Below are 14,555 nucleotides of genomic sequence, written 5' to 3' on the forward strand. Positions count from 1 at the left end.
CTCTGGAGCACAGGCTCAGTAGTTGTGGCACACGGCCTTAGTTGCTCCGCGGCATGTGGGATCTTCCCGGACCAGGGATCGAACCCATGTTCCCTGCATTGGCAGGCGGATTCATAACCACTGCACCACCAGGGAAGTCGCTTGCCCACGTGTTCCAACTACTATACCACTAAATCAAACACTGCAACTTTCCATCGAGAACTGATTTTCATCACCATTCACGTGCCATGCCCCAGCCCTTAAGTTACTGACGCGCCCAGAAAAAGTAGGAATAAGTTCCTAACCCTTCTTTGAAGGGAGAGGAGAGCTAGCAATTTCATAAATTGGCTCATGGTATGACAATTTTTCTTTAGGGTATGATACAAATAGAAAAAGGAGTCATCTAATTCATGTATTGGGTAACAGTAGATAAAAATGATGGACTCTGGGGCTTCCCTGGTGGCGCAGTGGTTGGGAATCCGCCTGCCAATGCAGGGGACGCGGGTTCGTGACCCGGTCCGAGAAGATCCCACATGCCATGGAGCGGCTGGGCCCGTGATCCATGGCCGCTGAGCCTGCGTGTCCGGAGCCTGTGCTCCGCAACGGGAGAGGCCACAACAGTGAGAGGCCCGCGTACTGAAAACAAACAAAAGATGGACTCTGAAAATGTAGAAACAAGGTTGTACATTATGGGATACAAATTGTACAAAACTGAGGGTAGGCCAAAGCTGTGGATTATATAAGAGCTGGTTGGAGACATACTATAATTAGCAATCTGTTGATGTTCTATTTCCCATGTTCAAAAGGGAACACATTGATTTTGTTGGGGGATTCCCCCCCACTTGCTATTTTAAGGACTATTTTCTAACTGCCCCCTGTTTCTCCAAGCTCTAAATAAATTTTAGCAGAACTTAGCAACACAGCAGTTATAAAGTGTTGAAACACTCACTCTAAACATTTGCCCCCAAATTGGTAGTATATCTGTGGTTTATATTTTTCCACACTGTGTACCAGAATACACGTTTTTCTGCAGTCTGGGAGAAATGCTTTAAAATTTTTAAATGGCTTTCAAAGTATAAGCCCGTGTGGTTACAGCATTTCCTTCGAACAAAATATGTTATTACATCATTCTGTAAAATGTCGGTGATCTCCAGCCCTTAACTATGTTAAAAGTTACAAAATGTAAACATTTCTGTGGTTTCAGGATTATTTTCAAGCAGAAGGAACACACGCAACACTAACACAATCGCTAGGACAGACACTAGGAGCAGTGGGCTTTTTCATCTCTCTTCCCTGCTTTCTGTTTCACCACCAGCCAAATCTCTAGGCTGTTAGAACCACACAGCCTGTGAGTAGGAGAAATAATATTAGAAATCCTCTGCTCTTCATTTTGCAGAATGGAAAACTACGGAGCCAGAGGGGGTTTAGCAACTCACCACGGTCACACAATCAGTTAACAGCAAAGAATTCATTCTCTTAAATGCCGATCCAGCACTCCTGACAGAACCAAGTGAGCATTTTAAGCTGACAATTCTTTCCCCACCACAACCCTTTTATGAATGCAAGACCTGCAAGCCCCAGTAAAATGAGGCTAAGGTCCCCTCCCCCTCCCGATTCCTGCCAGGAAATGTGCATTACCTAAATCACCAGTTACCTTGGGATTTTAAAATAGAATTACCTCACACAGAGAGAGCTTGTTAATGAGATGGAAGAATGAATGACTACTGCTGTTGCTCAGATTAAGGAACTTTCCACTGAGTCTGTCTAGCATGTCAATGACTTGCTTCTGTTTCCCTAAGAACATTCAAGAGGCGGCAATTACAAAAGTACCCACTTTTATTAATAGCTGAATTTTAAACAGAAATTGTGTGGAGGATATTTACTAATCAACAGGAAGCACCTGCCCTGGGTTGTACATTTGTAGAACTGCAAGCTGAAGGGAAGACGGGCAAGCCTAGTGTTTGCTTTAACTGTCTTCCTTTTCAAGTATCTTCACTGATATACATGCTGCTGAGGGTACAACCTTTAAACTTTCTAACAAAATGAAAATATTTCACGTACTGAACATGGTGGTTCCCCCAATGGCACATTTTTTAGAGAACAGAATTCAGCCAATTGGATATTACAGATATGGTTCTGGCTACAGTAAATTAGCTGCTCCAGTTCTCAATCCGCCAACCCCTGAAGAGGTTGGAATTACCAAAGCAACAAGATTTCAGGGTAACTGGATCCTGCATGAATAGAATACACAAGGCAATTAGTTCCTCAGTCAAAAACAATAAACACAAAAGCAGACACAGTCCAACACACCCAATTTACTTGACAGAATCGAAGGGACTAATTTTACTTTATTAAGATTTTTTTTTTTTGACGTGGAACTTTTTATCTTTTTAATTTATGGCTGCGTTGGGTCTTCATTGCTGCGCGCAGGCTTTCTCTAGTTGCGGCGAGCGGGGGCTACTCTTCATTGTGGCGTGCGGGCTTCTCATTACAGTGGCCTCTCCATTGCGGAGCACGGGCTCTAGGTGCGCGGGCCTTGGCAGTTGTGGCACGTGGGCTTCAGTAGTTGTGGATCGCGGGCTCCAGAGTGCAGGCTCAGTGGTTGTGGCGTACGGGCTTAGTTGCTCCGCGACACGTGAGATTCCCGGACCAGGGCTCGAACCCGTGTCCCCTGCATTGGCAGGCGGATTCTTAACCACTGCGCTACCAGGGAAGCCCTGATGTGGATCATTTTTAAAGTCTTTACTGAATTTGTTACACCATTGCTTCTGTTTTATGTTTTGGTTTTTTGGCAGCGAGGCATATGGGACCTTAACTCCCCGACCAAGGATCGAACCTCACCCCCTGCATTGGAAGGCGAAGTCTTAATCACTGGACCACCAGGAAGTCCCCAAAGGAACTAATTTTAGAAGTCTCCATTTTTGAAAGCAAACATAAGACTCAGAAGCAGGGTGAAGCAAGCTAAACGTATATCCTCTCCCCAGCCATGCCCTCAACACACTCCTCTTTCGAAAATCTCTTTATAGGAAGCTGTTGAGAAAACAAGCAAACTGATAGCTTGACTAAATGGCTCCACTGATTCAATAAAAGAATTTAAACCTGATACCCAAGTACTTCTATCCTAGAAGTGCAAGATCACACATCCAACTGACCAACACAATTTGGCTGCACAGAAGGACGGTGTGCATACGGAGGAAGAGCCGAGTTGAACTTCTCTGAGTAAAAATACATAAAATCGTTTCCCCAAGAGCTTTGATGGGATAAACGTTCACTTCTATAGTGCAAAAGATAACATACTATACAAAACAGGTCAAATGTTTTACTTTAAAAGTGTGCCTCTCTGGGAAAAACTACCAGGCTTGAGACTTTAAGTCTTTTCATTCTGGAACTGAAGTCAGCAAGTAGACATATCTTGTAATTTCAGTTTATTAATAGTTTTGTTATGATTTTTAAAACCAGATTACAAAATGCTTAACTAACTCAATACTTATTTTTAAAAAGTCCTAAATTTGGTGTATTATGACAGTTTACAAGTAGTAGCATTTCCTCCACCCCACCCTTCGCCCCATCGCAAGGTCAAGTCTGTGGATATTTAAAAGTTTGTTTCTATTTTAACTAGCTCACAGACCCAATTCTTTAAGAGCTGAGCTGATTTCTTTCTAGCACATGGTCTACAGACCCTGCTCATGGTAACCTTCTTTCCACCCACTTCCAAAAAACTCAGCACCTTCCAGCATGATGGACATTTTAAGTTAAAACCGTCAATACAACCCTCAAAATGCAAGTTTATTGAATAAAGCTGAGAAGAGCAGTAAACAGACAAAAAACGCATCCACCTAAATAAAAAAATTCACATATTTACAAAGTTCAGTAACTGTTAGGTTCCACATGCAGAGGTTAATGCACAAGAAAATGTTGGTAGTAGTGTCTGGATGTCTTGAAACCCTGGAAGCAATGAACAGACACACAAACACATTACGGTTTAGCTGTAGGTCAATTAATGAACCTACGCAGTCCCCACAGAGTCACACATTCTAGTTCTGATTCCTCCTTTTAGGCACAAGCAAATTGCCACATTCTTTGTAATGGTTCACAGTGACCATTAATGGTGTTGAAGTACAGTAGCAAGTTTAAATATCCCTTCATTTACAGAACCATCCATCCCATCAGGGAAGTATGCAACATGCTTCAAAGAATAAGAACAGAATTTGTAAAGCCAAGATTCTACTCATAAAAACGTGAATGGAGAAAAGCAAATAGTGTCTGTGCAACACGGTGCAGTATTTTGTACAGAATATCATTAAGGCCATGGCAGTCTATAAATTAAAACTGATATCATTAAAAGAACTTACTGTTGACTGCACTGTGAGTGCTCAACATGTTTGGAAATGCACTGTCTACATGAGTGCTGCTTAACAAAAGAAACAAAGTCACACATAGTGTGAGGTAACACGTAAGCAAGGGTACCATAGAGTTTTACCTACTACAGTGGGCGTGGGCTACGTAACAGTTTACAAGTGCTCCAGTTTTAATATGTCCCTTTATGTGCATGGAGATCACTAAACTACAAAACATGTTCAGGTAAGTTTTATACATCTCTGTATCATAGAAGCAAACGACAGACAGCATCACTTCCTCACCTCTGTGTGATTATTCAACAACCTGAAGCCGTTGTGCATGATTACATCAGATAAAGCAGGCAGGTCTAGAGTTGTCACAATAAACAAGATGTCTAATGGCACCAGACAAAAGAGTGCCAAACCTTACATTGATAAGAGAGAAAAATAAGAATTGTAATTTGTTTATAAGTATCTATTGTGCTGAAAGTCAACTTTATGACTGAATATAAAAAGTCAAGAGTCGGAGTGTCACGCAGCAGCACTGGTTTAGTGGCTGGAGAGAGAACAGACAGGTGTTTTGAACAATCTGACATTCTTAACACGTTTATTGTATTGGCTGGAATGCTCTAAATTCATGAAAGCTTTTGAGAAAATCTTCAATTCCCAACCCCTTAAAAAAGTGTGTTGAACCAGGAAAAAGAAAAGAAAAAATATAGAAGTAATGATCTGGACAGATACAAAACAGCATGCCTCAGTTCCTCCCATACCCCCAACTGCTATCTGGAGAAGAACTCTCAGAAGGCAGAATGTGTTTAAAATTCATCGCCCAAGATCTCGCCAGTGTAAAGAAGGAACAACAACATAGATCTGGTGCCTCTATTCACTCTCTGCAGACCATTTCTGAAATTCCTAAGGTGTAATTATACATTTCACATGCATTTGTGAGATATGCAAACATTTTGTTTCTATCCCACGAGTCAGGCTAAAGGTTTTCTAAATATTGTGTGTGGCACTAGAAACTTCATGCTGTATCAAGTCAGTATCAGTATTAAGCTACTGGACTCTATAATGAAATATCGTAGACAGACATTTACCGAAAACCAATATAAAAACCTGGCCCAGAAAGACCAGAACAGAAATATGCAATTTTTCTTGATTTAAGATGGTCAAAAGTGTGTTTTTTTTTAAAAAAGCTCTACACACTGTTTAAGACAAGTATGTATAAGAAGCCTTTTTATGTGCTGACTTTATCATGACAACTCTAGCTGATTCTTTATGAAGGATTAAGGATACACATCTTCAGCAGTGCACATGAGAAATAAACTCTGAAAAAGGCAATTTCTTGGGTTTAGGAAGGACCATATTCTGGGAAGTACTTCAGAGGAACGGACAATAATTCTAGGATTGTAGCCAGGAAGGACTGGAAGACTTCAGGAGATGCTTCAGCTTCTTCTAGATTTTGAATGTTGAATAAGCCACTGAAGTGTGATATCTAAAGATGGAGGGGAAAAAAGTGAAGATGTTACGATACCAAAGTTAAGAAACTAAGTATCAGAGAATATTTAAAACGCAGCTATTTCAAAGCATATCCTGGGCCTGCCCTCTTCTTTTCTGCCTCTATACTACTATAGTTATATAGATATCTGTATCTATCCTACTATTCTTCACTCCCTGACCTTCAAGAGGTTAATCTGGAAACACGAGAGACTGAAGAGTCTCCAATTTAAAAGCTAAATTGTGTACAGAACAGCTTTTGCCTTCCTTTATTCATTCAAAAGTTTACTGATTGCCTGTAAGATCAGGTATTGTGTGTGAAGCTCCAGGATGCAAAGAGATGGGAAAACCACTCTCCACCCTCGAGGAGCTTTCAGTATGCTGGAAAACATGCAGGTAGTTGTCTGGGTTTGGAGGACAGCCTCCACAGAATTCCAGGCAAAAGAAAGAGCAAAACGCATAGCATGAGCAGAGGCATGAAACTATGTGGAGCTCTGGCTGGATTACAAGTGATAAGATGTGGCTGAAGCACAGGGATGGGTAAGCGGGGGTGCCACTCATTGCTACGGCTAAAGCAGGGGTTCTCAAGCTCACCCTTTTCACATTTGGGGCTGGATAATTCTTTGCTGTGCATAGTACAATATTCTGCAACATCTATAACCTTGACCACAAGAAGCCATTATCACCACCCCCCCCATCCTCAGCTGTGACAAGTAATGGCTCCAGATTATCTCCAAATGTCCCCTGTGGAGCTCAGCTGTTTTCAGTTGAGAACCACAGGCCTAGAGGGAGCCAGATAACCTTGTGTGCCATTCTAAGATGCTCAGAAGTTTGGATTTTATTCTCAAGTCAACAGGAAGTCATTGGAGAATGTTAAGCAGGGAAACCATACTGTTTATTGTAAACTGTTAAGTTTACTGTAGTAAGTTCAACAATGGCAACCGAGGAGGGCAACTTGGAAGGCTGCCATTATAGAGACTATCACAACAGTAACAGGAAAGGGCCGAAGGCCTGAAGCAAATCAAGTGCTGTAGGAATGGAGAGGAATAAAATGAGGAGCATGTTCAAAATATAGAACCTAACAGGACTGAGCAAATGCAGGGGGTGAGAAAGAATCTTCTGGCCTGAATAAGTGTGTGTGTCATGGAGCTGCTGACTAACAGTAGCTAAAGGAAGAACAGGCTTGAGAAAAAAAGACTAAGAATTCGGCAGTAGGCACACCAAGTTTGAGATGGAGAAGGTAGCACATGGAGATGTCCAGCAGGTAGTTTCATCTGTACAGATCTGAGGAAAAGATGGAGACTGGCAAGACAGCATCGTAGAGGTGGCAACTGAAGCTACAGTGGCCGAGAATAGCCAGGAAAGGCACTTAGACTGACAGGACAAGGCAGCTAAGCAGGACTGGTACTTTGCTATGGCAGTCCTAGGAAATTAATACAGACATTAAGTAGATAAAGGGTATTCTGGGCTTATCCTTTAGACAGCTAACATATTGCAGTAATATATTTTGATTTTGACACATGCAAAATCATAATAATGCCTATAGACCAATTTTTGTAAAGTCTTATTTCAAAAACATCATCCTGTTATAATGCACAGCTGGACACTAGCTCTGCAAAAATTAATACAATAAATTGATATCACATAATGCTTAACTTCGTGTGTCTTTTGCATTTACTTCTTTAAATAGCGTGGAGCAGATTCAGGATATTATATTTGTTGTCAAAAGGTATAATGTGTACTCTTTTTCCTGAGACAAAAGCAATAGTACTTTATAAGGGAAATCACTTAAACAGAAATGGAGATAATAAACAGTAAAAAGCATGAGACATCCCTCCTAATGATACCCACTTCTTCCACAAACACCAGTCATTTCTTACCTATATTATCCTTTTCTTTGCAAGAAATTGAATAGCAGCAAATTTCTCTATCCTGAATAGCAGACAGATTCCTATAAAAAGCAGAATTAAGAAAATAAGTCTGTGCTTAAAACAACTGTCATCTTTTCACTCACTGCTCAATTTTGCTTGTTTTTTGAATTACTATACAGAAGAAATTATTTTACTGATACTAAAATTTTACGGGGACTTCCCAGGTGGCGCAGGGATTAAGAATCCACCTGCCAATGCAGGGGACAAGGGTTCAAGCCCTGTTCTGGGAAGATCCCACATGCCACGGAGCAACTAAGCCCGTGTGCCACAACTACTGAACCCATGTGCCACAACTACTGAAGCCCGCACGCCTAGAACCCGTGCTCCACAACAAGAGAAGCCACTGCAATGAGAAGCCTGTGCACCACAACAAAGAACCAATGCAGCCAAAAATTAATTAATTCATTCATTAAAAAAACAATGTTTAAGGGGAAAAAAAAATTTACGGGTTCACTTTTCTAGTATGTCAAGTTTATGTACTCCAAAATCTGACTATGATCATTACTGAATAATACAGCAATGCTAAACAAAGCAGTGAGCAAAACAGTATAATTCAGAACCAAATTATTTTTAAAAAACCATCATTCATTCTTAAGACATACATTTTTTCAATTAGTTGTTTCTCATCCAAAGCATTAGGAAGATCTCTCTTGTTTCCAAGTACTAGCACCTTTAAAAAGAAAAGATACTGAATAAATTTTACGTAAGAAAATGTCACAGAAGCATACCATATGCATATCTGTAGACATTAAAATCAGGATGTTACGTCATGCCATAATTAAAGTATATTTATGTGACTGGTGGCCTATCTCATTCATTTAATCATTCAAATTAGAATTTACTCTAACTCCTACCATGCACATGTCCTTAATTCAATATGTGGCTGCCAACTTCTATTTGAAATATTCTAAGTCTACAGTATACATTCTGCTATTTCTTAATAAATCTTTACCAAAAAGTAAATATGATCTTAACAACCAAGGGTGGAGGAATGAGTTTAAACTATTTTTATCTGTTAGTCATTAATCTAACAGTAAACATGTAAATAAGCCTTTAAAATTCTACACCCATCCTATAAAATATAATGTATAAATATTCTAAGATAATGGATAAGCCTGGGGATCAGAATAAATGCAGTAGCCATAAACTCTGAGAATAAATATCACCATCTGATTGGTAGATGTGCTTTGAAAAACAAGGAAAGCGGAGAGGGGCGTCCCAATCATCACTCTATCTTTCCCAGGTACATCCTTCCTGCCTTATGAAAAGCAAAACCTATGAGTACATATAACGTATTTGATAACATCCTTACTGAGTCAACGTTCTCTAAGAAACTGTATCTTTGACCAATCCTAAGAAAGTACACGCCATGTCTACCTTGTCATCTTGTTAAACACTTGTCAAACCTATTTCTTTCACTTAATACATGCCCCTACCCCGACCCCTAACTCCAAACATGGTGACTGATTCTATTTCTAGGCCCTAGACGCTTAGTTCTCACGAAGGAGAAAGAGCCAAGGACGGAGACAGACAGCCAGGGTCACCAGGAGCTCCCCGGGGAATGCTAAATCACAGGGGTCAGAGAGCCAAAAGCCAAATCTCAACACCTTCGGTCAGCCCGTCCTCCCCTCCCCAACTCTTACCCCTCTCTACACTCTTATTTAAGTCACCCCACGTTCTCAACCTGGACCTGTGTGAGTTTTAAAAACTGCATCATGGTTATCTGTGATCAGTTGTCAGTTTGGGGGTTGCCTGACATCTTAGCCCTCTTCCTACATTTAAGACACCTTCCACCTTATGAACCTGCCTCCCGATAAAGCTTCTTGCTTCTGTAGACAATTTCTTTTCCAGCCTTCCTTTCTGCTAGAGAATGGACACATAATCTAGGATCAACCAGAACTATGAATGCAGAGTCAGTACTGCAAGAAAGTGGGGATAGAGAATCCATTCTGCTAGGGAACGGGCATCAACTAAATGACCTTCCAATCGGAGCAACTGTGTCTGGTGTTCAGAAATTGCATGAAGTCACCAGACTTACTCGATGGTGTAAGTCTGGATGTGGTCCTAGCAGCTGCTGAGCCTCCCTTGTTCCAGCCTATTTTCTGAAGATGGTTATGGGCAGCCTTCTCCCAGACTCGGTGAGCTACCCAATATCCTTTCAGTAAATTCCTTTCTACTTAAATCAGCTTTCTATTGCTTGCAACTAAGAACTCTTACGGTGACCAAGATAAGACTGATTCTTTTACTCATGGTATGTAGAACTAGTTGTTAACATAGAAGAAGAAGAATAGACTTTGAAGTCAGAAAGACATGGAGTCAAAACCTAGCTGTGCCAAAATGCTAATGACCATGTGATCTTGAGTGAATAACAGCTATTACAAACGAGGGATCACACCCTCGACCTCAATACCTTGTGAGGATTAACTGAGACAACATACCTCGAGGATCTGACACTCGTGAACTGGTCATGAGGGTAAAGCCTAGTCCTTTTCAGCATCCCTTAGCTCAACAAACGGCACCACGTTCCATCTAACTAAAAGAGCCAGGAACTAGGAATAATTCTTCATATCTTCCCATATAAAACATTACCAAGTCTGGTGGCCACTCTTCCTAAAGATCCTTCCAGTCTATTTCCTTCTCACAACCTTGTCTACGACCACCCTAATCCATGGTACTCTATTTTGCCAAGACAACTTCAATAGCTTCCTAAAACTGTCCTCCTTATAGTCACGCTTCAATCCATTCTTAAAGTGACATCAGAATGATTTAGATGATAAATCTCATCATTTAAAAACATCCAGGGACGGCTTCCCTGGTGGCGCAGTGGTTGAGAATCCGCCTGCCGATGCAGGGGATGTGGGTTCATGCCCCGGTCCGGGAAGATCCCACATGCCGCAGAGCTGCTGGGCCTGTGAGCCATGGCCGCTAAGCCTGCGAGTCCGGAGCCTGTGCTCCGCAACGGGAGAGGCCACAACAGCGAGAGGCCTGCGTACCGCAAAAAACAACAACAACAAAACACCCAGGGAGCTTCAAAATGGCGGAAGAGTCAGACGCAGAGATCACCTTCCTCCCCACAGATACATCAGAAATACATCTACACGTGGAACTGCTCCTACAGAACACCGACTGAACGCTGGCAGAAGACCTCAGACCTCCCAAAAGGCAAGAAACTCCCCACGTACCTGGGTAGGGCAAAAGAAAAAAGAATAAACAGAGACAAAGAACCGGGATGAACCTGCACCAGTGGGAGGGAGCTGTGAAGGAGGAAAGGTTTCCACACACTAGGTAGAGGGGGGGAGCTTCAGAGCCATGGAGGAGAGCGCAGGAACAGGGGTGCGGAGGGCAAAGCGGAGAGATTCCCAACAGAGGATCGGTGCCGACCGGCACTCACCAGTCCGAGAGGCTTGTCTGCTCACCCGCAGGGGCGGGCGGGGCTGGGAGCTGAGGCTCAGGGTCGGAGCACAGGGAGAGGACTGGGGTTGGCTGCATGAACACAGCCGTAAGGGGGTTAGTACACCACGGCTAGCCGGGAGGGAGTCCGGGAAAAAGTCTGGACCTGCCTAAGAGGCAAGAGACCATTGTTTCCTGGTGCGCGAGGAGAGGGGATTCAGAGCGCCACCTAAATGAGCTCGAGAGACGGGCGCAAGCCGCGGCTAAAAGTGCAGACCCCAGAGACGGGCACGAGATGCTAAGGCTGCTGCTGCCGCCACCAAGAAGCCTGTGTGCGAGCACAGGTCACTATCCACACCTCACCTCATGGGAGCCTGTGCAGCCCGCCACTGCCAGGGTCCCGGGATCCAGGGACAACTTCCCTGGGAGAACGCACGGCGCGCCTCAGGCTGGTGCAACGTCACGCCGGCCTCTGCCGTTGCAGGCTCGCCCCGCATCCGTACCCCTCCCTCCCACCGGCCTGAGTGAGCCAGAGTCCCCGAATCAGCTGCTCCTTTTACCCCATCCTGTCTAAGAGAAGAACAGACGCCCTCAGGCAACCTACCCACAGAGGCAGGGCCAAATCCAAACCTGAACTCTCAGAGCTGTGCGAACAAAGAAGAGAAAGGGAAATCTCTCCCAGCAGCCTCAGGAGCAGCGGATTAAATCTCCACAATCAACTTGATGTACCTGCATCTGTGGAATACCTGAATAGACAACGAATCATCCCAAACTGAGGAGGTGGACTTTGGGAGCAATGCTATATATATATTTTTTCCCTTTATCTCTTTTTCTGAGTGTGTATGTATATGCAACTGTGTGTGACTTTGTCTGTTTAGCTTTGCTTTTATCATTTGTCCTACGGTTCTGTCTGTCCATTTTTTTTTACTTAAAACATTTTTTTCTTAATAATTATTTTTTATTTTAATGACTATTTTATTTTATTTTATCTTCTTGTTTCTTTCTTTTTTTTCTCCCTTTTCTTCTGAGCCGTGTGGATGAAAGGCTCTTGGTGCTCCAGCCAGGTGTCAGGGCTGTGCCACTGAGGTAGGAGAGCCAAGTTGAGGACACTGGTCCACAAGAGACCTCCCAGCTCCACACAATATCAAATGGTGAATATCTCCCAGAGATCTCCATCTCAACACCAAGACCCAGCTTCACTCAATAACCAGCAAGCTACAGTGCTGGACACCCTATGCCAAACAACTAGCAAGACAGGAACACAACCCCACCCATTAGCAGAGAGGCTGCCTAAAATCATAATAAGGCCACAGACACCCCAAAACACTCCACCAGATGTGTACCTGCCCACCAGAAAGACAAGATCCTCATCCACCAGAACACAGGCACTAGTCCCCTCCACCAGGAAGCCTACACAACCCACTGAACCAACTTTAGCCACTGGGGACGGACACCAAAAACAACGGGAACTATGAACCTGCAACCTGCAAAAAGGAGACCCCAAACACAGTAAGATAAGCAAAATGAGAAGACAGGAAAACACACGGCAGATGAAGGAGCAAGAAAGGGAAGCAAGTGCACAGCACAGGGAGATCAGCTCGGTGCTTTGTGTCCACCTAGAGGGGTGGGATAGGGAGGGTGGGAGGGAGACCCAAGAGGGAGGGGATATGGGGATATATGTATATGTATAGCTGATTCACTTTGTTATACAGCAGAAACACATCATTGTAAAGCAATTATACTCCAATAAAGATATTAAAATAAATAAATAAAGAGAAACAACCAGTCCCACCCCACACAGCCTCTTCTAGTGTCCGGGCCACCGCAAGCTCGCCACACTCTACCCCACCCTCCTCACTCTCCTCTGTGCTCAAGAAACACTGGCTTCCTCCCAGTGCCCCACCTCCTCCTACCAAAGAGCCTCTGCCTGCAACTCCCTTTTCCTCCAGCTGTCACATCCCTCACATGCCTACACATCCTCACATCTCAGCTCAAGCAGCACTTCCTCAGGGAATCCTTCCTTCTTCCCTCAAACTACATTAAATCTCCCCTCTAACTTACAACTCAGTAGCCCCTTGTACCTCTCCCTTGTAGCACTGATCACAGCCGTATTATTGAAATGATTTCATATCATCTACCTAGCTTCCTACTAAACCATAAGCTCCATGATTGTAGGCAGCATGTTTCTTTTCACTTCTGCTCACTACTATTTCCCCAGGACTAAGCACTGCTCCTACTACATACAGTTCAATAAACAGCTGGTTAAGAAATGAATAAACAGCACACTGCACAGTATGTGGCAGATACTCAGTAAATGTAAGCCTTCCACGCTTTAAAACAAAAGACATTTTACTGATTTCAAACACAATAAATAAAAATGTATAATTATACTTGTAACAATAATTATAAATATTATAATTATATAATGTAAAATTAACCAGTACTCCATACTCACTGGAATTCCTTGTAACTGTGGCTTATCTAGAAGATTATGTAGTTCATTTCGAGAGGCTTCTATCTTTTCACGATCTGCAGCATCTATCATGTAGCTTTACAGAAACATAAAGTGATCTCAATATGTCTCCACCATATTCTTTGATGATCGCAATTAATAGATGTTTTAATTTTCTTAATTTATACTGTAACTGTTCATTAAAATACAGTCCTCGATTTTAAAAGGCTGGCACCCAAAAATACTTTCTAATAGACTGTTCTACAAACTACTATATATAAAATTAGATAAGCAACAAGGATATACTGTATAGCACAGCGAATTATACCCATTATCTTGTAATAACCTATAATGGAATATAATTAAAACTACTGAATCACTATGCTGTATACCTGAAACCAACACAATACTGAAAATCAACTATACTTCAATAAAATAAGTAGATAGGTAGACTGTTCTTAGGGGGCTAATACATGATAGTAAAACATTTATATCCATTAGCTCTTAGCTACATAAAAAGCAAATAAAACTCTCATTCTATTTTTAAAGTCTGATGTTAATGGGATTACACTAAGAAAATATCTAAGAAAGACTGTTATTGCCCCAAATAAAAATTGAGCCTTTAAAAGTATGAAAACCAGCATTTTTCCCTTGAAACCTAAACTGACTGCAAGGGGGGAAGACGGGGGGCAGGGGCGTGGAAGCAGCTTACACAATAGCGTTGACCCCTCTGCAGTACCGTTCCCACATGCTCCGGAAGCGGGGTTGTCCTCCTATGTCCCAAATCTTCAAATCAAGATAGACAGTTCTTAATAAAGATATTTCAAATAACACATTGAAGAAAAAAGCAGCAGAAGGAGGGGAGAAAGATCAAGCAGATATGCTCATTTCCACAGTGTTAGAGCCAAACTGCTTTTGAAAAACTTGAGGTCAAACAAGCTCTTAATCTGGAAGTTCTTGGGGCCACTT

General features: G+C 42.4%; 1 protein-coding gene across 1 annotated transcript in view; it reads right to left on the reverse strand.

Moving 5' to 3' along the window:
* Positions 1-3,731: 3,731 nt before the first annotated feature.
* The window catches only part of ARL8B (ARF like GTPase 8B), a 56,505-nt gene continuing 45,681 nt past the window's right edge, over positions 3,732-14,555 (reverse strand). The window contains 5 exon segments of the mRNA XM_024747071.1: positions 3,732-5,811; positions 7,694-7,764; positions 8,347-8,414; positions 13,590-13,683; positions 14,299-14,372. Of these exon segments, the coding sequence (XP_024602839.1) occupies positions 5,762-5,811; positions 7,694-7,764; positions 8,347-8,414; positions 13,590-13,683; positions 14,299-14,372 (357 nt within the window). The 3' untranslated portion in view covers positions 3,732-5,761.

The sequence above is a fragment of the Neophocaena asiaeorientalis genome, unplaced genomic scaffold (genome assembly GCF_003031525.2).
Source record: "Neophocaena asiaeorientalis asiaeorientalis breed wild unplaced genomic scaffold, Neophocaena_asiaeorientalis_V1.1 scaffold130, whole genome shotgun sequence".
Taxonomy (NCBI): Eukaryota; Metazoa; Chordata; class Mammalia; order Artiodactyla; family Phocoenidae; genus Neophocaena; species Neophocaena asiaeorientalis.